Source organism: Suricata suricatta, chromosome 6, assembly GCF_006229205.1.
Source record: "Suricata suricatta isolate VVHF042 chromosome 6, meerkat_22Aug2017_6uvM2_HiC, whole genome shotgun sequence".
Classification (NCBI taxonomy): Eukaryota; Metazoa; Chordata; class Mammalia; order Carnivora; family Herpestidae; genus Suricata; species Suricata suricatta.
The window spans coordinates 120880222-120905802 of record NC_043705.1 but is presented as its reverse complement, the minus strand read 5'-3'; the positions used below and the strand labels follow the sequence as shown (position 1 = coordinate 120905802).

At 39.0% G+C, this 25581-nt stretch overlaps 1 protein-coding gene across 2 annotated transcripts in view; it reads left to right on the top strand.

The window, feature by feature from the left end:
• Positions 1-16717, top strand: part of IL7R (interleukin 7 receptor) — a 28187-nt gene extending 11470 nt beyond the window's left edge. Inside the window, exons 3-9 of one of the 2 annotated variants that reach the window (XR_003909428.1) lie at positions 3294-3451; positions 8446-8603; positions 10427-10589; positions 11507-11600; positions 12732-12807; positions 13213-14699; positions 16437-16717. Coding sequence is in view for 1 of the 2 variants with exons in the window: in XM_029941007.1 (XP_029796867.1) it covers positions 3294-3451; positions 8446-8603; positions 10427-10589; positions 11507-11600; positions 12732-12807; positions 13213-13716 (1153 nt within the window). In the remaining variant the exon portion in view is untranslated. Of the gene's footprint in view, positions 1-3293; positions 3452-8445; positions 8604-10426; positions 10590-11506; positions 11601-12731; positions 12808-13212 lie in introns of both variants that reach the window. The other variant, XM_029941007.1, reaches the window with a different exon arrangement.
• Positions 16718-25581: the final 8864 nt, after the last annotated feature.

The window sequence follows — 25581 nt, the reverse complement described above, 5'->3', positions numbered from 1 at the left end:
TCCCCCCAACCCTCAGTTCATTCTCAGCTTTCAATAGTCTCTCAAGTTCTGCATCCCTCTCTCTCCCCAACTCTCTCTCCCTCCTCCGCTCCCCCTGGTTCTCCATTAGGTCTCTCTTGTTTTCCTGCTAGACCTATGAATGCAAACATATGGCTTCTGTCCTTCTCTGCCTGGCTTACTTCACTCAGCATGACACCCTCAAGGTCCATCCACTTTCCTACGAAGGGCCATATGTCATTCCCTCTCATTGCCATGTAGTACTCCATCATTCTCTATACTTTCTAATTATCCACTCATTTATTCTTACACCAGTGCTAGGACTGCCCAATTATCATAGCTTTATAGTAAATTTGAAATCAGCTGCTCTGAATCTTACAGATTTGTTCTATTTTTTCAATGTTGTTTCAGATTTTCTTAGTTCTTTGTATTTCCACATGAATTCTAGAGTTAGCTTGTCAATTTTTTTTAAATCCTGCTAAGATTTTGATTAATATTATACACACCAAGTAAGGGGAAATTACCATCTTTTTACTACTACATTTACTAATCCATGAATGTACTTCTTCGCTTATTTAATCTCCTTTAATAGTTCTAAGGAGTATTTTATAACTTCTATTTCAAAGACTTTAAACATCCTTTATTAATTTTATCCTTAGTATTTTATGTTTTCATTGGTATAAATGAAACTGTTGTTTTTAAAATGTATTTTCTAATTGTTTGATACTAGTCTGTAGAAACATAATTGTCCTTTATGTTCCGACTTTGATGAATTCACCTTACTAGTTCCTATAATTTTGTTGGAGAATCTATATAATGTTGTCTACTAATAAAGAAAGGCATTTTGTCTTCCTTTCCCACCTGGGTGTGTTTTTGTTTGTGTGTTTCTCTTGCTTTATACACTGCCTAGAACCACCAGTACATTGTTGAATAAAAATCATGAAAGTGGATATTCCTGTTTTGTCCTTATCTTAGTGGGAAATGTTCACAATGTCACCATTAAGTATGACATTATTTATAGACTCTTCCTAAACTTCCTTTTTTAGGTTGAAGTAGTGTTCTTCTATTAATAGTCTTGATATCATCCTACAGGTCACTGAGAATTTGTTTTTTTCAGACTGAATACTTCTATTTATCTCAAGTTCACTAACCCTTTTTCCTGCCATCTTCAGTCTGTTATTAAGCCCATGAAATACACTCAGTACATTTTTAAAGATTTTAGATTTACTTGTCAGTTATGGCATTCTCATTTTGTATTATTTTAGTTTCCATTTCTCCACTAACATTGTATATCTATTCAATCATTATGACCATATTCTTTTTTTTTTTTTTTTAGCCCTAGAACGTATTTATAAAACCTGCTTTAAAGTCCTTTTCTGCTAATTCTAACATCTGGTTGCATTACGGTCAGTTTCCATTGACTATTTTTTGTGTTGACTGTGGGTCTCTTTTTTCTTTTTTAAGTCATTTGTAGTAGCTTTTGAATATAGGAAAGACATTATCAACAATAAGTTTTATGGTTTCTGTTAGCTTACTCTGCCAAGTGTTGATTTTAGCTCTGCTGGTCAGCTAACTTGACTGAATTCACCTTTAAATCCTCTTTTCTTTTGAAATAGTACCTGAAATCTCAGATCAGTAATTTCTAGAGCCATCTAGCTATTGCTATCCCACGGTTTCCTTAGTCTCCTTCACATCTGACAAAGGGACATATAATGATATGAGCAGAGTTTATATGAAGATCTCTCCATAGCTTTTCCCAATTAAAAATATCCAGCTTTTCTTCATTTCTAGGCTTTTCCCAATTAAAAACATCCGGCCACACAGGGAGTCCTTGAAATTTTCAAATTAATAAAACTGTGGCTTTCTGTTAGATTCTAGATGCCCATCATAGTGTGACCTGAGGAGTGCTACCAAACAAAAAAAAGAAAAAAGCAGAAATAAGGATCTCAGCCACCCTTTTTGAAAGGATAAAATTCCCTCTCAGAGTGCATAGGTGACTCACTTGGATTAAGCCTCCAGCTCTTGATTTTTGCTCAGGTCGTGATCTCACAGTTCATGGGTTCAAGCCACACATTGAGCTCCACACAGATAGTATGGAGTCTGCTTGGGGTTCTTTGTCTCCCCATCTCTCTGCCCCTCCCTTGCTCACTCTGACTCTCTCTTTTTCTCAATTTATTTAAAAGGTTTAAATAAGTAAATCTTTTTTAAAAATTCCATCTCATTTCTGCATACTTTTGATTACTCCTTAAAGCTTTTTTTTTTTTTAATTTATTTTTGAGAGAGAGAGATCAAAGGAGAGGCAGAGAGGGAAAGGGAGACACAGAATCTGAAGCAGGCTTTAGGCTCTGAGCTGTCGCTGTCAGCACAGAGCCCAACACGGGGCTCGAACCTAGAACTGTGAGATATGACCTGAGCCAAAGTCAGACTCTTAACCGGCTGAGCCACCCAGGTGCCCCTCTTTAAAGCTTTGAAATAAGATTTTGAAAAATATTTTGTCCTAGGTTTATAATAGGTATATATTGGAAGGTTAGTAGGATATAAATTGTTCTGCTACTACTGGACCTAGTACTTACACTTTTTATTGAAAAAAAGTGCAATGTGAAGCTTTTGATGTTAGTTGTACAATAAGCAAAAATCTCTCCTTCTCAGTTTCTTGAAAGGCTGGTCTTAATTGGGAAAAGGAAATTGCAGAAATGACAGAATTCATTCCTAGATCATTGTTATCATGTGTTAAGCTAGGGAATATGGGAAGAAGGGTTGATTTTAAAGTTTGTTGATGAGGTAAAAGTGGAGCACAGTCAAAATTCCCTTTGAAAATCCCCAAATTACTCATTAAGTATATATGGTTTTGTCTATACAATCCTCTAGGCTATTGTATCATTTCATTTAACTTTATTTTGTTCAGTGTTTCTTTACGGGCTTTATTTCCTAAATTTATTTTTGCAGAACATCAAAAAGAGCAATTATCTACCCACCTAAACAATATTTTGTTTTTAATGATCAATTATATAAAAATAAGAATTTTCCAAATTTTCATGAACATGCTTTGACAGTTTCAGATTCAATTACATCTAATGCTTGAGTATATCATCACCAGGTGTTATGGAAGCAAGAAGACACATTATTTCTCTCTCTCTCTCTCTCTCTCTCTCACACACACACACACACACACACACACAACACCTATCCAGACAGAGCTGAAGTCACACGACTGAAATGTACATGTAATGCTGCTATTCAATTGTATATAGAAACTCTTACTTGAATTAAGATGGATTTTTTTTTTGTTTCTACAGTGGGGCCCTTTTGGATGTGAAATGCTTGACTTTTAATAAACTGCAAGAGATGTATTTTATCAAGACCAAGAAATTCTTACTGATTGGTAACAGTGAAATATGTGTGAAGCTTAAAGAAAAGAAAATAACTTGCAAGGAAATGAACATAGTCAAGATAGGTAAGAAGTTGTATATAGGGATATGTTTGCCATTTGGGCATATATGAAGACACTTATCATGTCTGGATTTTCTGTATATTAAAAATTGATAAATCATGAAAGCTCTTTACAATAGAGAATAGCAAATTCCTTAAAGGAAGGAGTTTTTAAAGAAATGGAAGTTTTGAAGAATGTGACACTAATTCTTAATATGAAAGAATTCTGAGTGGGATGCCTGGGTGACTCAGTTGGTTAAGTGTCTGACTTTGGCTCAGGTCATTATCTCATAGTTTATGAGTTTGAGCCACTCACCGGGTTCTGTGCTGAGAGCTCAGAGCCTGGAGCCTGCTTCCAATTCTGCATCTCCCTCTCTCTCTGCCCATCCTCTGCTCACACTCTGTCTCTCCTTCAAAAAGTAAACTTTTTTTTTTTATTAAAACAAAAGAATTATGAGGGTCTTCAAACTCTGCTATGAAGGAGAGTGATTGGCACCTACAGATGCAGGATGAGTTCTACATGAAGTCACTGGAGCCCGGCCTCTGTCATCTACCAATGTATGTCCCCTCCCTCTTCATGTTGCCTGAATTCCTTGTATTCTTCTTCTCATATACCCACCATATTCTGAGTGTATTTAGTTAAATTATCAAGTTATTTTGAAAAGTTAATATGACTTCTGTGTTCTCCAGAGGAAACAGAATCATTAGAAGATTAGATAGATACATAGATAGATACATAGATAGATAGATACATAGGTACAGATACATAGATATATATGGATACAGAATATAGATAGAGATGTAGATAGGGACATAGATATGAAAGAGATTTAAGGAATTGCTCACATAATTGTAGGGGCTGGCAAGTCTGAAATCTGCAGGACAAGCTAGAAGGCTAAGAACTCAGGTAAGAATGGATGTTGCAGTCTTGAGTCCAAATCCCATAGGGCAGACCACACAGTCAGGAACCTCAAGCAGCGTTTTTGTATTGCAATCTTGAAATGAAATAGTTTCTTTTCAGGAAATCTCAGTCTTTTATTTTCTTTTTATTTATTTACGTAATCTCTCCACCCAATGTGGGGCTTGAATTCATGACCCCAAGATCAAGAATCGGATGTTCTCCCAAATGAACCAGCCAGGGGCCCTCAATCTTTGCTTTTAAAGCCTTAGTTTCATTGGATGAGGGACACCATATTATGGAGAGTAATCTGTTTTACTCAAAGTCCACTGAGTTAAAAGGTAATCAAGTCTTAAAGAAAATAAAGACACTTTTAGAGTGGTGTTTGACCAATTTTGACCAAACAACTGGACACCACAGCCTACCCAAGTTGACATATGAAATAACCATCACATCTTCCTAAAAGACTCATTATTGAAAAGTGATACATAGTCAATCTAATCTAGCCTAGAATATTCATATTACATTTTGTCAAAAATGTATAATAATTTTTTATTTTGATTTTGATTATATTTCAAACAAAATTGTAAATTTAATTGTTAAATTCACCTACAATTTCCTTTTTCTATATAGAATATTCATATAAATAATAATATGAATTAGTAAATCCATTCAATTATCTGACTATAATTCAATATTAATTGCCAATTCATCATTTCATTGCCAGGCAAGTAAATCAAAGTAAATAGAAAGATTAAGAATATAGACCCAAGAAGTTTATTTTCCGTTATTTACAGACTATGACCCTAGGGTGAATAAAATTCTTTTCAAAACCTCAGAGAGACTCTGATATAGGATAATGTCTAAGCCAATTATGATACATTCATGCAATGAATAATAACTACTTGTATTTATTCTGCATATGGAGATTTACAAATGAAACAATATGCATAGGAGAGAAACTGGTCAAAGTGTTCGAAGAGGTGCATTCATCCTTTTACTCGTTTTAAATACTATGTCTCACTCTCTTTCCCTATTCTCAACCCCTTCCTCATCATACCATCCAAAAATAAAATTAAAGGTAAAAGAACAATACCCATTAAAGACAATAGAGAGGTGAGAAACTTTGAATCCAGTCTTAGTTTTGCTTCACTAAGTTGGTAAAATAAAGGATGAAAACAGAAGTTCTATATGTGAATATTATCCTGTAAAAATGCAGAGATAGTGAAAAAGAGACATTAGGTAAATGGTTGTGCATATTGAACACACAGCAACATAGGCCACAACCAATGTAACTGCAAGGTAATTCTAAATATAAGACACAAGCAAGCTAGGCTTTGGTCACTAAGCTGTTACAGGTGGATGGTCAGTTTGTGCACTGCACAAGAGCACCATGTCTAAATGTTTATATGGGAATTGCAAATATATATTCACTACTCTGAGAGCAGATAGGGAAGACAAAGATTCTCAGTCCACTGACAGGGTCATGGTATTTTAGAGAATCAGTATGTGAGTACTCAAGACTCCAGGTAGCACTCTGCAGATCTGAATCTCTAGATCTCACATATCCAGTGATCTCAGAAGCCCATTTTCTGTATCTCAGCAAAAACAAACCTAACAAACAAGCTGCATCTGAGAGGCCAAAGGAGAAAGGTAGTTGTGCTCACTCTGGTAGTCTGGGTTCTTGTGAATTGGGTGTGGTGAGCCCCTTTGGGCTTTGGAAAGCACCCCTGAGCAAACGGATGAGAGATAATGGAGGCATGTCTTTCAGCAGCACCTTCTTCAGGGTCCTAAGGTGACATTTCATTAGCAGAACTGTCATTTAATTGAACTTACCCTGGAAGCTTCTAACTGAGCCCTCAAACAGAGCTACCCTGCACCCACGTGCCCTTCAGTTCCCCTTCTTTAGGGCCCGCTGATAAGGCTAGAGAGTCAGCTCCCTGTCTTCCCATTTATCTTGGTAGAGTGAGTCTGCATAATTGTTCAGTTTGTTTACAGAATAAACTAACTTATAAAAATGTTTTTTGAGGAATGAGCAACTTTTTCTAATCTGCTCAAAGACATTCTTTGGGCCAGAGACAGGAAACCTGTACAAGCCAGAGTGAAATAAGGAAACAAAAGCCAAATGAAGAAGAGTGAGCCTCAGAATCAGACAGAATGGGATTTAAATCCTATCAAACTACTTTATAGGAGCCTGAACTTAAGTTAATTAACCCCTCTGAGACTCAGTTTTTTTTTATCAATATAGTGATGAGAAGAGATTATTGGTGGAAGCCTACATAAATGATTACTAGGTATATAATCAATATCATTTTTTCTTTCCTTAATTCTTCCATTATCTGGAGTCCTTGGGAGATGGGGAGGAGGGGAGGAATTCAGCATCAGAGGTTTCACTGAAAATGTGAATCTTAATTATTCCCTTGAATGAAGGGTAGGAACTGGCTTGGAGGGGTTCTCTGTTGGTCTTTTCTCTGCACTCACCACCCTTTCCTCCTGTTCCTCTAGGGCATCTTCCCTTTCTATAGTGAATCTAAAAGTAAAGAAGGATACACTTCCTCTTTTACAAGACACCCAAGGGCAAAGGAGACACTTCCTCTTTTTCAGGATCTCTGAGGCAATGCAGGAGAAACTTAAGTGGTCACCACTATGTGCCTACAGTATGTGACTACATACTACAGTATGTGACTCTACAGTAAGTGAACCAAACTCCATTACATCAGTTCACTCTACTGAGTCCAGAAGTTGGCCTTCAAGCCCAGCTCAGAGAGCCTAGGATCCAGCTCAGTCTGGAGACTGAGTTTGATGTACACATACTCTCTCATCAAGGTTTAGATTGGATTTTAGTCTATGTGCTCCTGTACTCTGACTGAGATCTGCCATGCAAACAAAACAAAAACAAAAACAAAAAAAAACAAAAACAAAAACAAAAAACAAAAAACCTGTCTCATCTTTAGAAAACTAAGTCCCAGGCTTTGGTGATAGAGCAGCTAAGAAGCCAAGACAGGAAAGCCCCTGGTTAATCGTGGGCTGTTTGACATGCGTGCTTTTCAAAGAATTCAGTACCTTTCTCAGGATTGGTTCTGCCTGAAATAAAACCTATTTCCCTCTAACAGTATGTCATATATAGTACATGTGATCCTAAGAGTAAGTTTGTGAGGCAGGCAGAGAGAAGAAAGAGACTAGAGAAGAATTCAGACCTAATACAAACCAGACTGAAGTCACACTGAAAATGATGAGCTTAGGGACAGAATGCTGACCCTCAACTTCTACATAGCTGAGATGAGGTAAAAAGCCTCCAGTTTACAACCTGATTTTATTGGAATAATGAAGACTCAAAGTTTAATCACTCTTGCTTTGGAGCTACTTAGTAGCAAGTTCTCTAGTATTCAAAAGGCAAAGTAAATGTGTTTTAGTATAGAGTTAGCACTAGCTGCTGTAACAGATAACCTCTAAAACATATAATATCTCAAACACCATAAGTTTATTTCTTGCCTATATAAGAGTCAAAATTGGGTTTAAAAATTTTTTTTCATGTTTATTTATTATTGAGACTGAGAGAGACAGAGCATGAGCAGGGGAGGGGCAGAGAAAGAGGGAGACGCAGAATCTGAAGACAGGCTCCAGGCTCTGAGCTGTCAGCATAGAGCCTGATGTGGGGCTCGAACCCACAGACTATGAGATCACAACCTGACCTGGAGTCAGATGCTTAACCGACTGAGCCACCCAGGTGCCCCCAAAATGGGTATTTCTAATGTGTGAGTGGTGCTGCTTCAAGCAATATTCATGCTTCCTTCATCCTGTGTTCCACTGTCTTCAACATATGACTCCAAATGGTGGAAAGGAAACAAACACAAGGTCACACATGTAAGCTTTCTGAGCCAGGGTGGGAGGTGGTGCACATCATTTCCACTCACATTGCTCACAAAGTTACAACCTACTGCAGGGGAAGCTGAAGAGTCTAGTTAGGCTTTGAACCAGGAAGAAGATGAAATGTTTTCTGATCTGTTGCCTGATTACTGACCCAGAAAAAGAATGGGATTTTCAGAATGGATGAACTTTAAAAAGCATAATTATTTTCTTGACTGGCCTATAGATTGACCTCCTTTCTTTTTCCTTTCCAGTTAAACCTGAGGCTCCTTTTGACATAAGAGTCATCTATCGTGAGGGAGCAAATGACTTTCTGGTGACATTTAACACATCTCACTTACAAAAGAAGTATGTGAAAGAATTATTGCATGAGGTAGCCTATCGCCAGGAAAAGCATGAAAATGACTGGATGGTATGTAGATCAACTACATTTATCCATTATGAAATGCATAAAGATATATGTATAAATACACTGAATAAGTAAATTTCCATAAAATACAATAAACTTATAATATACCTGCTTAAAATTATAAAACGAAAACTTCTTGATGTTATAAATTTTATTGTTCCAGTGGTACATTTACCTGGGGAGGGCCCCTAGCAATTTTGTGTTCAAAATATACCTTTTACTGAAAGAAGTTCAGTATAAAAGAGTATAAGAGAGATTCAAGGTTCACAAAACCTGGATCTTCTCTGGGCCGTCCTGTTCTAGCTCTCATTGTTGTTAGAATGGTATGGCCATCCCTACCATTGTCTTGAGGAGAAGGTGGGAGAAAAGTAGAATGTTCCAGATTTTCAGGTTCCTCTAAGCTCACCGGCTTAACTTCTGTCCTGTTTGTAACACATGGACAAAAACCAGATGATGGCTTATCTTTCTCAAGGTGAAAAGATGCCTACTTACTCATACTGTTCTCTTTTCTTGGGACGGGATCAGCCTTCTTTGCCTGCAGTATGCTGCTGTATAGTACTTACATAAGTGTACTGTCTCCCCTAAACCAGCTGCCCCCTCCTGCTACCACACAAACAGCCACACAAACCAGGCCACCTTGACCCTGTGCTCTTGAGTCTTCATCTGAAAATTGCACCAATGGAAGAGCAAATATAGTGGAGAAAAGAAGCATTAAAAACAACAACAACAAAATAAAACCCTATTTATTTTAACTATGCCCAGTGTGGGGCTTAGCCCCATGACCTCAAGATCAAGAGTTGCACACGCCTTCAACCAGCCAAGGAGCCCCGAGAAGAGAATTTTGAATAAATGATACCAGGGCAATCAGTTAGCTGTTTGGGGGAAAAAAATTAAGTTAAATGCCTAACTTGGTTCATATAACAAATAAAATAAAAAGATGATTTAAAGAAATTATGTAAAAGTGAAATTCTAAATGAGATAGAAAAAAATATAGGTAAATGATTATGTAATCTTGAGATGAAGAAAAATATTCTAAGCATAAAAGCAGTAAAGAAAGGAAAAGATGGATACATATGAATACATAAAAGTAAAGGCTTATAAATGTCAGTATATACAATAATCAAAATTTCAAGGCAAATTAGGTATTAGGATTAAATTGCTATACATACAGCTAAGAGATGGTTAATATCCTTCATTTATGAAAAGGTCTTATAAATCTTTAAGGATAAATGTAACAACAGAAAAAATTAGCAAGAAACTTGAAAATGTCTCATAAAATAAGAAGTACATAAATGTAATATATATATGAAAACTAATATCAAATAAGTATAAATATAAACAACAATGAAATATTAACTTTTTATCCACCAAATTGATAGATACTTTTTTCATAAAGATAATGCACATTGTTGAAGAGACTATTGTTCTCTATATTGCTATATACAATGTAGAATGGTATCTTTCTGGGGAGAAATTGTTCCTGCTCACTTACCTTACCATTTCCTTGTATTTTCCTTTGGGATGTGAAAAGGGAGAAAAAAGAGAAATTGAAGTGTGGAAAGGGAGGTGAGAGCCTGGGAGTGATTTATATCCTCCTGGTATTAGGGAGCCCAGCTCACCTGAACAAAGACTTATGGGACTGTGGCCCTCCTTGTCCTCTGGTAGCATCATTTTTGAGCTCACACATGCTCCTTCCCATGTAATATATTCTTTTCTTAAGGAGAGGACCCACATGACTAAAGACACTCAACTTGAAATTATTCAGGGGATCTGGGCAACACTTCTTTTTTGATCCTAAAAATATAATGACATGTTTTGCTCTTTAGCATTTGAACTTATCCAGTACAAAGCTGGCACTCCTACAGAGAAAGCTACAACCTGATGCAATATATGAGATTAAAGTCCGGTCCATCCCTAAACCTGACTATTTTGAAGGCTTCTGGAGTGAATGGAGTCCAAGCTTCCACTTCAGAACTCCAGAGATCACAGGTGGGAAGTGATTGTAGAGTCTCTGCCTCCTGCATAGTACTTTGCATGTCAAAGTGTGTGAACAAGAACGAGAGCCAGAGAGGTGAAAGGAGCCCACATGTTAGGACTCCCCTGAAGGCATGCTTACACTGTCATTGGAGAATGACCTGCCATCTTTGCCCTTTTTGTGAAGAACAAGGAAGTCATGGGAATAGAGCCCATGGTCATTGATCAAATGATATAGGCTTCCCTGGACTCTACTGACCCAGGTGCTTTTGGGAGCTGCTAATAATTCTGAATAAAGTCCCCAGCTACTACCATCACTTCACCAATTAAGAATGGAATCCCAATGGCTGATCTCTCTCAAAAGCTCCTCTAAAGAACACCTTTGGTGATGAAAGATGGGCAGGTGAGTTCTGCCCATCCATGCCTCCTTTTCCAGAATAACAAAATATCCACATGATCTAGGAAGTGAGAATGGCCAGAAAAGCCTAAAAACATGGCTCAGGCAGGCCTCTGAGGAACCAAAATGCTTCACACATACCTTCTTTTTGAGGTATGAGGGGAACTGTTCTGCCATACCAACATCCCACTCTCTGGAAATTGCTGAACCTGTGAGGTAGAGCATCCTCCTCCTCCTCCTTCCCCTGCTGGGATTACTCTTCTGGGAGTTGGGAAGAGAGTGCTGCTATCTTTAATGCTAGGTCACTTTTATATTTCAAGTGACAAATATTCTAGACTTGGTCACTCATGTCGGTGCCACTTACTGAAGCCAAAAATCCTTGTGCATAAAGCTCGTACATCATCCTGTTCACTGAAGGGCAACTTTGAAGAAATAGTAAATGGTTCCAAGTTACTAAGTAAATTCAAAGCATCCTGAAACACTCCCTACCTCCATGTTTAATGATTGCTAACCAAAATCTATCCTTGCATTCCAGGGAGGATGGATCCTGTTTTACTAATTATTAGCGTTCTGAGTTTCTTCTCTCTGGCTCTGGTGGTCATCTTGGCCTGTGCATTATGGAAAAAAAGGTGAACTTTAACTAATCAATAGGATGGTTACATGGGGTCCCAGAAAGTCGGTGCTCTAACTTTATTTATTGATGAGAAAACTACAAAGGGAATAAGGCATTTCAGGAATTATAGTGCCCAACATCCCTCCCCACCCTAAGGCACTGGTGAATTTCCACAGTTAACTTCATAAGAGGTGAAAATATGTAAATTAGACATAGGGCAAACCCTACCCCCCCCCCAATTTTTCTTCTGAAAGAGAGGGAGCCAAGCCTCCAAAATATCTGGACAGCTGGGGGTACCCATGGAAAATGCAGAATGTATTTTAAGTCTTGAATTTCAACACACAAATTCATGGGACTTTTGCATTCTACATCATGACAGAGCCATGTCTGTTTCATTATAAAAATGGTATTTCTGACATGTACCATCAAGTTATTAATGTTCTAGGAAGATGCCCTCAGCACAGTGCCACATATTCTTGTGATACTCCAATTTGTCTTTTTTCTATTTTTTAATGTTTATTTATTTTTGAGAGAAAGAGATCATGAGTGTGAAAGAGAAATAGAGCAAGTGGGAGAGGGGGAGGGAGAGAAGGGGACAGAGATCTCTGAAGCAGGTTCTGTGCTGACAGCACAGACCCTGACATAGGGCTCCAACTCACAAACCATGAGATCATGACCTGACTGAAGTTGGGCACTCAACTGACTGAGCTACTGAGGTGCCCCATCATACTCCAGTTTCTCTGGATGACTTAGAAAATACTCCTCACTTCCACCAAAATCAGAGCAGAGGATTACAGGAAGGAGTTAGATGACAACACTTATATTAGGAGTAGATGAGTAGAGAGAATGTTGGTTTCATAGTTACACCCTTGTCAAACCCCACTGTTCCTCTTCTCCAGGGTTCTCTCCCAAAGGTGTTCATAGAGATCACTGACAATGAACCCTAGTCCAACCCTTCTGTGAATTAATAGGACACTGAGATCCAGGGAAAGCATTCGCTTATCCAAGTTCACCCACCTAGTTGTGGCAGAGCTAAGACTAGAAATCTGCTTTTCTGATTTCTGCCTCAGAATGAGTGGAAAGACCTATTGTGCATGCATGCTCCCTCACTGTTTATTTCATCTGTCTCACTGTCCTCTTATTTCAGAATTAAACCTATTGTGTGGCCCAATCTCCCTGATCATAAGAAGACTCTGGAACAACTGTGCAAGAAACCAAAAAAAGTAAGTGCTTCTGGTGCTTCTATCACAATGTTGGAGAGATTCAGTAGCCAAGAATGATATTGCAGGATAGGGAACGGTGGAAGCAAAAATTTTGGTCTTTTGTGCATTCCATAACTATAAGATCCTACCTGCAGCTCCTGGGAGATAGGGTAATAAAATGAGACATAAGTCTCAGAGGTTTCCTGGGCTTTCCTGAGGCTGGAGGGCAGGGCCAGTCCCTTCAGACTCTGATATGTCAGAGTCATTCAGAGGTAGAGTCAACTTGAATATGTGGGTAATTCTCTGACATTCTCTGGTAACCCCTGTCAGAAAGTTTGTTACATCCCTCCCTGAACTGAACTTTTGCTGGCATGTCTCTTGGAAGCACTCTCAATGTCTTCTCTCTCTTTTTTTTTTTTGGTGTAGAATTTAAATGTGAGTTTCAATCCTGAAAGTTTCCTGGACTGCCAGATTCATAAGGTGGATGGCATTCAAGCTAGAGATGAAGCCGAAGGCTTTCTGCAAGATACTTCTCTTCTACAACCAGAGGAATCTGAAAAACAGAGGCTTGGAGGGTGTGTGCAGGGCCCCACCTGGCCATCTGAGCATGTAGTCATCACCCCAAAGACGATCAGAGGAGATTCACCCCTTGAATGCCTTGCTGGGAATGTCACTTTGTGTGAGGCCCTTGTCCTTCCGTCTTCCAGGTCCCCAGACTTCAGGGATGGTGGCAAGAATGGGTCTCATGTGTACCAGGGCCTGCTGCTTGTCCCTGGAACCACAAATGGCCCCAGGCCCACTCCACTTCCTTTCCAGTCAGGAATCCTGACATTGAACCCAGCTGCCCAGCGACAGCCCATTCTCACTTCCTTGGGATCCAGTCAGGAAGAAGCCTATGTCACCATGTCCAGTTTCTACCAAAACCAGTGACTTGTCAGAGACCCAGGACTGGAACCGTGATGACAGACTAACTCCCTCACAGCACAAAGAAGACAGAATTAGTGCAAGCACGTGTATCCTCTACAGCATTCAGAAGCATGGTTTGAACCACTCCTTCCCACTCCAGGGGCATTCGGCTTGAGGCAGGATCACTCTGATTCAGGCAATCCAGATTATTCTATTATTTCAGGGAAAAAAAACAGCAGGAAAGAAAGAAAAAAAGGGTGGAGAAGAGGAGAGAGGGGGTAGGAAAGTAGGAAGAGGGCAAGGGGAAAAAGGGAAAGGAGAGCAGGGATGATAGCTACCATTATTAGAACTTACTATATATCCAGTGGGGTCTACGTAGCTTGTCTCCCCACATCCTCACAGTAACCCTGGGCATTGGCACAATTATTATTATTATTATTGTTATTATTATTATTCTCCTTTTAAATAGATGATGGAACAGAGGCTTGGAAGTATAAAGTAACTTGTCCATTTTGTCCCCATTAAGCATAAGATTTGATGTCTGGGAGTCTAATTATGTTTACCCCCAAGGCATGAACCTTCCCCTTGACTAGGGACTATCCTATTCTCGAGTGTCAAACCCCACTTATAACAAATAGGGTGACTATATCATTTAGTGTCCAAACTGGGTCATTTTTGAAAGTGAAAGGGGAAGTTATAAATACTCATTCCAAGAGAACAAGCATATACCAGGAGTGTCCCAGACTAATGGAGACATGGCCACCAAACTAAAAATGCTCTGAGAAAGAAAGGGTCTCATGATGTGTGAACTACCATGGCCAGCCATGTCTACAAAACCTGAAGAAGGCAAGAAAAAGCCACAAATCCCATTTGATTTGTTTTTCTGAAAAAGGAGAAGCCCATGATTTCTGTTGGTAGTTTATCAAAAGCATGATTATCTTGCTAACACCACCTGACTGGGTCCGTCTGAAATAAAAAAAATCTGTTGCCAACTCCTCCGGACACAGGTGAGTTTGAGCAATGAGCCAGGCATTACCCTTCTATCTGTATAGAGACTGCCCCAACCCAAATGCATCCACAAATGGTTCTGAATTTTATACCTGTGGATGTTCCCACAAGCTTCAGGGAGAAGAGTTACAAGCACACGCAGTGAGTAAGCCAACTGGAGCCATGTTCTTGAAGGTAAACAAGAGTTGACATGCATCCTCTTGCATTTCTTGGTCTAGATTAATTTCTATGGAGGAGCTCAAACTGAGTCAAGGCAGCTGAGAAATCTCAACTCGGGGGAGTGCAGCCAACACCCATCCCACAGGCCTCCAGACCCTGGATAGATGCAGAACCCCACAGGGCAGCAGAGGCACAGGAAGCAATGAAGGGCATAGGTTTAGGATTTTGTTTTCTTCAAGAAGTCGTTACTGTTGTTTTTGTTTACATTTTGCATCTTTTTATTCTGTTTTTAGTTTGTTGGGGGGGGCTAAGTGTTTTTAAGTTTTTGATTTTCTTGTTTGTTTTGTTTTATGATATCTGTGAAGGGGGTTTAAATTTTGGACTAATATATCTGTTGGCTTTGAGGCCTAATGATAATAAGATCATTTATTCCTCTGTTGGGCATTGTACTTTCCAAATCCTTTTCTCTGAATCAGTAGTGATTAATATAATCTCATATTCCCTTAGATTTGTTAGTGTTTTTGTGATTTTCACAGTATTTCTGTAAGCATTATCCCTTTCATTTCCTTGGCAAGTGTTTGTGGAAAGCCTGCTATGTACCAGCCACAGGGTTAGGCACAGGGGACCTAACATGAAAAAGTTGGGGACCCTGCCCTCATAAAGTGGAAAATCTGATGAAAGTGGCAACTTTGTAAAAAAATGATCATAATAACACAAAGTGCTATAATAGAAGCATGTTCAGAGTGCCCAATTGAAGACAGGGAAAATCCCCCCCCAAAAAAGTGACGTACATCTACATGTATGAACCTGCCTGGTGTATCAGTAGCAAAAGTCATTTTCCACCAGGTGGGCACATGTTCTTTACCTTTTGTAGAAAGGTCCCAAAGAAGAGGTCAGTCATCACAGGAAATCCCATGATAACCTGGTGTCCTATACCTTATTCACAGAGGTCTTATGAAGTGTGTTGTTGTTATCTTTAACTTCTGGGGAAATTGAGACACAAAACCGTGACATGTTAATTCAGGACTGGAAGCCATAAGTTTGTTTCCCTGATATGAGACAGTCCCCAGAGGAAATGAGGAGATAAGTCTAGACAAAGGTCAAAGCCACCCCCACTTTAAAAATCCCATGTTTCAGTATTGTTGGGCACAGGTTATCATTTGAATTTAATGTGTGAATGTCTATCTGTTACTGGAGCGGTTTAAACTTCATGTATTATATTCTTATAACTGCTGCTAATGCTTGATTTTATACTCAAGGACAAGGTATAATGTCAGATTGCAAGTTAATTCCAACCAACCTCCTTTTGCATTTCATTAGGAAAGAGAAATTGGTGAGACACAATGCATAGGTCAGAGATGTAAACTGCTAGTTCTGTTGAGCATGAAATGCGAACCACTAAATAGGCAGCTGGTTTGGGCAAGTAAACAATCATGGCTGGATCTAGGGAGCCCCTGCCTTATTGGACTGATTTTCCACCAGCCTTTGTGTCTCCTGTCATTCTGGTTTCCATGGAAATTTCCTTAAGAAAAGACAAGTAGAGGCTATTTCAGATGCGCATACTTGTGTTTTCATAGCACTTCTGGAGAGGCTACAAGACGGAACTGGCCAGGAAGGTGGTGAAAATATGCGGCCAAGACATCTGGAATGGTGCAAATCAGATGGCATTTGTATCAGCTCAGTGGTTTCTCTCCGGGTTTTATCTAAAAACTACCCATCATTCACTACACTGAAGGTCTCTGATTTGACTATGTACCTCCCATATGCATTATAAACATTTTGCAGAGCTGCTAAGTGTACAATTATCCAACGTGTGTTACCATCTCATATTTAATTAAACGCTATGTAACCCTCGGTGCCTGCACTTGTCTTCTGTGAAGAGTAGGGTAGAATGAGCCACAGTCTTCCTCAGCCACTGAAAACATTCCAGTGTCACTTGCTGTCATTTTGTATTTGGATTTTCAGAGGAAGATCACTCATCAATTAAGTAATTAATTCACAAGTTAATGAATTAACAGCAGTTTGTTGAAGATCCGTCTTGCCTTACTTTGTCCTGTGCTAGGCACTGGAGTTACAGAGATGAAATATACTGTTCCCAGCTCACAATCATAGGGTAACAGAGACACATAGGGACGCAGTCATATCACTGCTTTCAGACAAAGTGTCATCAGGATTCTCAGTGTAAGCAACAGAAACAAATTTAGGCTGATCTGTGCAGAAAAGGGATTTAACAAAGGCTACTAGAGTCCTCCTAGGACTCCAGTTCTTTGGGTCAAAGAAACAAGCATGGAGTTCACAGAGTTTCCCCTTATCTCTACCAATGACATGTCCAGAAACTGAAGAGAGCTTCTGCCACTATCACCACCAACCCCAGAGAAGAGCAGGCAGCAGCGTCCAGCGACTTCACATACTGGCCACCAATTTAAAGGTAGAGCTGGAGCCTGTGGCTAGTTATAACTATTTCAAGCTCATGTGCCTGGGCCCTAGCAATGGGAAGCAGAGAAGAAATTAGACAGCATTTGCATCTTCTACAGTAAGAGGCTGTGCCTCATAGATTGGGGCAGTTCCCAAATATAGGAAGAACATTCTGACAATGGCTCAGGAAAAAGCAAACAAACCAGGAGAGGTAATGTGAAGGAAATCTCACTTGATGTGGCAAGACGGAGTAAGTAGGAATGTGCCAGATAAAGGAGCCCAGAGGACATTTCCTGGCAGAGGAAACAGTGCACTCAAAGCCATGAATCTGTGACAGAACATGGGGCATTTGGGGAGTTACAGCTACAGTAGGTGATACCTGCTTGTTTGCCTCAGTTGGGAACAGTAGGGCATTGGTGATTATTCCCAAGTCAGACACAGGGCACTTGTATAAAAAATACTACATATCTGCCTGGAACACTTTTATTTTAATTAAAGGCATTTGACTCTATGTCCATTCACCACTTTTTTGTAACAAAGCCAAAACTCCTCCTTTGGGTTGTGTGTTGCTGACCATAGTTTCACTTTATCTTTCTTTGGTAACACACACTGCAACACATCAACTACTCTTTCAAACACCTACCAAAAAAAAAAAAAAATCTAAGTGTAGATGCCTAAATTTAAAAGTATCCCCCAGCCTAATCTTGCACCATCATGTTATCAAGCATATGAGTAACAATATTCTTTTTTTATATTTAATATTTTTTTTAATTTTTAAATGTTTTTAATTTATTTTGGAGAGACAGAGAGAGACAGTGCAAGCAGGAGAGGGTCAGAGAAAGAGGGAGATACAGAATCTGAAACAGGCTCCAGGCTCTGAGCTGTCAGCAGAGACCCCGATGCGGGGCTTGAACCCACGAATTGTGAGATCATGACCTGAGCTGAAGCCGGAAGCCGGATGCTTAACTGACTAAGCCACCCAGATGCCTCAATATTTTTTAAATTTTAAAAAAAAATGTTTAGTTCATTTACTTTTTGAGAGAGAGAGAGATCCTAAGGAGGCTCCACACTGTCCGTACAGAGCCCAATGCAGGGCTCGAACACACGATCCATAAGATTATAACTTGAGCAGAAATCAAGAGTTGGATGCTTAACCAACTGAGCCACCCAGGTGCTCCTAGCAATATTCTTTCAACTTGCCTTTGTCAAGTATTTTCAAACCATTGAAGGTAGTTTTTATAGATCAGCATCAGGCTTTCTTTGCATCTCATACTTTATCAGCTTCATGATATGATTACAGTAATAGGTCCAACTGGCCTAAACGACTTTGGGACACACAGGACTGACTTGGGTGAGTTTGTGTCTCACTTGGTGGGTACAGAGAGCACTAGAAGATAGCCTGCTAGCAGCCAAGTCTCAACGTGGGTGTCAGTCTCATAGACAATGAAGAGTGTTGCCGGTTCATTCAGCAAGTGGTCTATTGGAAGCCATCCACAGGCAGAGAGTCTGCCGATCAGTGGCAGAGATGGCACATGGCAGAGTTGGTGGGGACCAGTGGTTACACATTTGGCATCCCAGGCTCAGTAGTTTTGATTTAGTCTTCAGGAGGTCGGGGTACTTGGGAGGATCTTAATCAGGGGTGTGGCATAATAAATTTCATGTGTGTATCAGGGTTTATGGAGGAATTCTAGAGTTCCTTATACTTACCCCTACTGTCACCACATTGACTTGTAATTACCTCATCTGACTCCCCTCTGGGCTTCTAAACACTCTTAAAGAGAGAACTGCAACCCTTTGGGGTTTATGTCTGTTGTTAAACACAGCACCTAAGGTCTAGAAGGCACTTAATCATAAACATAGAATGAATGAATCATAATGTTAGTGAATGGTGCTGTATTAGTCAGTGTGCTTCCTGCCCAGCATTCAGGATAGAACGGTGCCAGGACGGGATGCTCAGAGGCAGGCACCGCATCCCTGAGTGAGCGGCACATCTGAGCAGCCACGTGCAAGGAGTCGGTTGCCTTCCCATCCACAGGTACCTCCCCAGCTGCATGCACTCTTAACCACTGAAACCACAGAAATGGGGAAACAATAGGGTGAGGGAATTTTCCAAAGCTTCATTTCTCTGATGAATATCTGCATTTAATCTTGTTTATTCATTTAATTCATTTATTTAGTTTATTTTAGATGCACATTGAAGTCTTAACTTCCACATTTTAATGGCTTGTGGCATTCATGTGGAATTTGCGTACAGCTCACCAGGACTGTTCGGGCAAAGAAAGTATGATGCATAAAACTTGGTTGGTGGGAGGAATACGTTAACACTCCAGAAGCTACTGGTGAAAACCGAATGGGAAACAAATGACCCGCGAAGCCCCTGAGGTTTGAAAAATAAAATTTGTATGCTGAATTCTTCAGAAACACTTGAATTGATCTGGTGAACCTCTCAACTGTAAATTATTAGGGTCACTTCCTTTCTACTCTGGGTAAAGGTTTCTCAACAAGGAGAAGAGAACTCGCAGAGGCTGAGGACTTTTTCTTTTTTTATGACAAATTAGTTGCTACAAAGTGTAAATTGGACTAGCTATTAAACAAAAAATAATAATAATCAGAAAACATTTTAATATTAAGCTAAAGATACTGTTATCCACTGATAAGAGTGAAATATTACTTTTATAGCCTAAGGAATAGTTTAATTAGATAAAAATCCAGTAAATACTATATCATGAAACTCATAAACATGTTGTTAAGTCCCTTTTTTACATATTAATAAATTTTCATGAATTTAAATGTGACATTGACAATGTAGAATTAAGTGATGCTTAGGATTTATTTTTTTAATTTAAAAAAACTTTAGTAAAATAAGACTAGAATATAAACCAGGGTCATGCTCAAGGGTGAAATATTTAGTACTCCATTAAACTTACATATAAAACAGAAGAAATTCCATTGTCTCCACATTTAACATTGTTCTAGAAATGCTATTAAATGCAATTAGATAAGAAGAAAAAGTAATAAGCATAAATATTAAACAAGGCTTTAATATTTAATGAAACTATATATTTATTATAGGCAGATGAAATCATTGCATATTGCAAAACCCAAAGAGACCAAGCCAAAATAAATACATTAAAAGACACAAACACTTCTTTAAGATCTTTGATTATAATATTTACATATGTTGAATTATTTCTTTAAATCTTTATTGAATATTTGTTACTAAACAAATACTTGCTTGTTCCCCAAAATTTAAGAAACACAGACATCTATAATGTAGCAAGTAAAAGACCTCATCCCCCAAGCCCACTACTCAGAAATAGACATATTTCATAAGTGGTGTTCTGTCTTTTAATCATATACATATATATGTATGCTATTGTTCTTAATATCATGTGGAAAAATAGAATAGATGTTTATGAAGAGCCTCCACAATTCTGAAGAAGAAAAGAATTGAGAAGAGACTATTGATATGAGTGAGTTTTGCATTTTATTCTTTTTTAAAGGAATTGGAAATTACTTTATTATACATTTACAAGTCACAAAGTGATAATGATTACCAGCACAGAAAGGTGCAAAGGATTACTTGCCTGAAAATTACCGATATCCCTGGTTAGATTTTCCTTTTTCTTTTTCTTTTTCTTTTTTTGTTTTTTGACAATCAATGGAATAGAATAGAGAATCTATGTGTCCAGATTCCTGTACTTAAAAACATTTCATTTGCTTTTAATTAGTGGAGAAAGGGTTGATTAATAGAGACTAGAACAATACACTAGCCATTTGTAGATAAAGAGGAAAGAACTAACCGACTTCTTCTAAAATAAATCCAATATAGATCAAAGATATAAATAATTTTTAGAATAAAAACAAATATGCTAGAAGACATGGGAAAATAATTTTATACTCTTTGGATTCAAAAAACATTTCTTTTTTTTTTTTGGAACATTTATTTATTATTGAGAGACAGAGACAGAGCATCAGCATGGGAGGGGCAGAGAGAGGGGTAGACACAGAATCTGAAACAGGCTCTAGGCTCTGGGCTGTCAGCACAGATCCCAATACGGGGCTCAAACTCACAAACCATGAGATCATGACTTGAGCAGAAGTCAGATGCTTAACCAACTGAGCCACCGAGGTGCCACAAAAACATTTCTAAAAAAGACACAAAACCCCAAAACTATAAAAGAAAAGGAGTGATACATAAAATATAGAATATTGGTAATTTTTTATTGTATTAAAAAATCCACAACAAAAAGAAAAGATAAAAATAAACTGGAAAAATATAACAATGTGACAAAGTGCTAATAGCCTTAGTATCCAAAGAGGCTTACAAATCAATAAACAAAACACAAGCAATCTAAGAGGAACATGGACAAGCACGTTAGCAGACGGTTCACAGAAGAAGTGAAATTTATTCTAAAAATATGAAAATATGCTGAATCTCCTTTAGAATATAAAAATGCATATCACATAATGAGGTAAATTTTTGCCTATAAAATTATGAAAATTAAAAATATTGCTAAACGTCAATGCTGGGAAAGCCATGGTAAAACAGGCTTTTTCATACACTTTCAGTATGAGTATAAATCAATGCAAACTTTTAAGAGGGCAATTAGGAAATATATAGCAAAAATATAAAAAGTATATTCCAAAATTCCACTTTTTAAATGTTTATTTATTTAGCTTTGAGAGACAGAAAGGGGGAGAGAGAATCTCAAGCAGGCCCCACACTCTCAGCACAAAGCCCAACATGAGGGTTGAACTCACAAACCATGAGATCGTGCCCTGAGCTGAAATCAAGAGTGGGATGCTCAACCACCTGAGCCACCCAGGCGCGCTTCAAGATTCCACTTTTAAGAATTTTCTAGAGAAATAATCACAGCAAGAGTTCAAAAGTTATGTGCAAAAAACATCTATGTCGCACTGCTTCTCATGGAGAAAAATTGTAAATATTCTAAATAAAATATGGTGTACCTATACTATGGAATATTAACAAAGTCACGAAAATAAGAAAGGAAATTCTGCAGAGGTCCCCACTCCTCTCTTACTCCTTTCCCCTATCATTCCCACAATGAGAAACTACCAGCTTGAGCTGTGTATCTGTTAGCTACATGTGTGCTCAGGAACAATCCATGCCAAAACTGAGTCCGTTTGCATTGTCACAATAACAAAACAAAAACCTTTTGTATCGTCACAGATTGTCCATTGCGGGGGAGCTGAATGACGTAGGTTGGATTCTGCTAGGTGGTTCTACTAGGAGCTGGAATGACTTCAACGTCTGCAACAGATCGGAAGCCCACTGATGACGGCTGGGCTCCCCCGGGAATACCACTGACCCATGAGTTTCCTATCTTTTTTTTAGGACTAACAGGGAACACAGGCTTATTCTTCTCATAGTAGAGGCACAAGGGAGCAAAGAGAAACACAAAGACATTCTGAGGCGTAAGCTTAGAATCAGTACACCTGTCACTTGTACCTCATCCTATTGGCCAAATAGGCCAAATGGCCAAACCCAAGCTCAAGGAGTGAAGAAATACTTTCTTTTGTGTGGGAACTCTGAAACATAAGTTAAAGCATGCAGACAGAAAAGGGGTGAAAAGTTGAGCCACTAATGTACCTCCTTCGTTCATATATAAGGTCAGATATAAGGCCACATTTACAGAAGAACACAAATGTTGTCCCTATCTGAAGAAGCTCCCCTGTCCCATCCATACACAGCAGCAGGCCCAAAGATACCATCTCTCCAGTCCTTAATAAAATGGCTTTTGTCTATACATGTACTGGAAATCTTTAGGTAAGTAAAAACAGTTGGCCAATAAAAGGATTTCAATATTTATAGATCCTTTAATCTAATAACAAAAATTATAGCCATTTTTCACATAAATTGTTAAGCTGGAGGAAATAAACACAAAATTCTCTCTTAAGCACAAAATGTAATTTCTTCCCTTCAGTATGACTGACCCTGCTAAAGTCAGTGCACGTCCCTAGACCAATGCCAGTCACTAGAGAAAGCCATGTACTGACTGGCTTGGAAATGGCTCACTCTCTGGTTCTGGAAATGAGATGGGAACCTGGCCAAAATATGGGTGAGAAGAAGGAAATAAAGGATGTTAAAGAATCAAACAAAAGTGTCTACTACAAAAGATTTTTTTTTTAAGTACAGATAGAGAAAGAAAATTAGATCTCCAAATTTCTATATACAGAGAAAGAACAGTAGAGTTAGCATATGCTCAGAAAAAACTCTGTAAGGCAAAACTCGAAAGTTTTCAGTGGTTGTTAATAAGGAGAAGAATGAAATGATAGATGGCTATATAAAAGTAAGAGATTTTCCAATTACTACTTTCATCTTCTTTTCCTTTTGAGAATGAGTTTATATATTTTATTATTATAATAACAATAATTAAAAGAATGAAATGTCTCTCAATATAATTCTTACTTGGAATTAAAACTTCTATTTTTTTCTGTAAAGTTCAATTTTCTATAATAACATGGATACTGACTTATTCAATAAAAAATGAGATTCTGCTCTTCCAGAGTCATCATCTGGTTTCTTCCTTGTGTTATGGGTGACACAACAGTGAACTTCAAGATTCTCTAACCTCCCACCTTTTTAAAAAAAATTTTTTAATGTTTTACTTATTTTTGAGAAAGAGAGACAGTATGAGCAGGAGAGGGTCAGAGAGAGAGGGAGATACAGAATCTGAAGGCAAACTCCAGGCTCTGAGCTAGCTGTCAGCACAGGGCTCAAACCCACAAACCGTGAGATCATGACCTGAGCTGAAGTCGGAAGCTCAACCACCTTACTGTAAGAGTTGCCATGGGAAAGCAACTGAGCGGCCACTTTGCTGTGGAGAGCTGCGAACACTGACAACCCCCACTTGCAAACCTGGGATGACCCGAGCCATTTGGAAAGCACCAGCGGCCATTTTATTGCAGGCCAGATAACAGATCCAGGCGCCACCAGGACTGACGACCCCCACTCTCAATCTGGACTCTCTCAAACTGTAATGCCTCACCATGGAATTCCAGCATCTCCCTCCCCACCGAAGCGAACAGCCAATTGAATCCTGCCACCCTCCAAAGATGACCCTACGTGGCTATTGGCCCACCTGAGCTCAAACCCGGAACTCCTGCACCCATAAAACACCTTGCCCTCCCCTATCAGGCGCGACTTCCCTGACTCCCCGCTCCAGAGTCACGGAACCTCGCCCGGGAATTGCAGATCCCAATAAAGGCCGTCTTGGCTCCATAACGTGGTCTCTTTGTCCTCCCATCTCTGCCTCCATCTATTAAACCTTACACTTACCACCTAGGCCCCCTCCTCCCGTCTTTTAAACAATTACTGAATTCCAGCACGGTTCACATGTCTTGTGTGCAAATTGCAGAGATAGATACTAAGGAAGAAGATGAAATTGTCACTGGGGCCCAAGGGTGCAAGAGCACCTGGCTCCAGGAATATCAGACAGACCCGATTTGGCCACTCATCACTGACTAAATCCAAAGGCAGAAAGATGAGCAGTGGTGAAACAAGAAAGGTATGTATTTCAGTGAGGCCAACACCAGGAAGACAGAGGACTGATGTCCCCAAGGCTCTCTCCAAAGTTCTAGATATACTTTTAGGTTTATATAAGAAGAATGTGGAACAAAAGTTGGTGGGTACATGTAGGTGAGCAGTAAAGGTAGGTCAGTCACTGCTTTGGCATCAGTCACGTGGGGTCTTGCTAGCATCAGGGCAGTTGTTATTGCTTCAGGATGTGGTTTTGGTTCCCATAATGGGATGCTTTACCTGACAGGTCTTTTGCCTGAGTTCAGAGATAAGCTGGAAAAAAAAGAACTTAATTAGGTAGAAAGTACACATTGAGTTCAAAATGGACGTAGCTAAAGTCCTATTTCAATATGACATGTCTCTATGATTCACATCTCTTCTTTATCCTATTTGCTTTACTATCCAGATTGAAAAGTGTCATAATCCTCTCAAAATGGTGTCCATATAAATTTGTGCTTTCCTTTGTTTGTGCTCAGTAGCATCTTCTCCTTAACAGTGACCTACATGACTACTGCCAGGTCTCCACCTCCCCAAGTCCCCCATTGAATCTCAGCCCTCCTCATTCCCAGCAGATGTTTTTGCCTTTGCTAGGCCATGACTCTTTTTCCTCTCTTTCTATTTCCATTTTCAATCTTCCAAATTCCCATAAATCCTTAACAACTCTTCTCCCAGTCAAAGACTAAGATTCTCTTCTGTCCACAGAAGACCAAATCAACCATTAAGTCCTTTACTCCATCTTTCCCTCCTACTCCAGAACGTTGCCC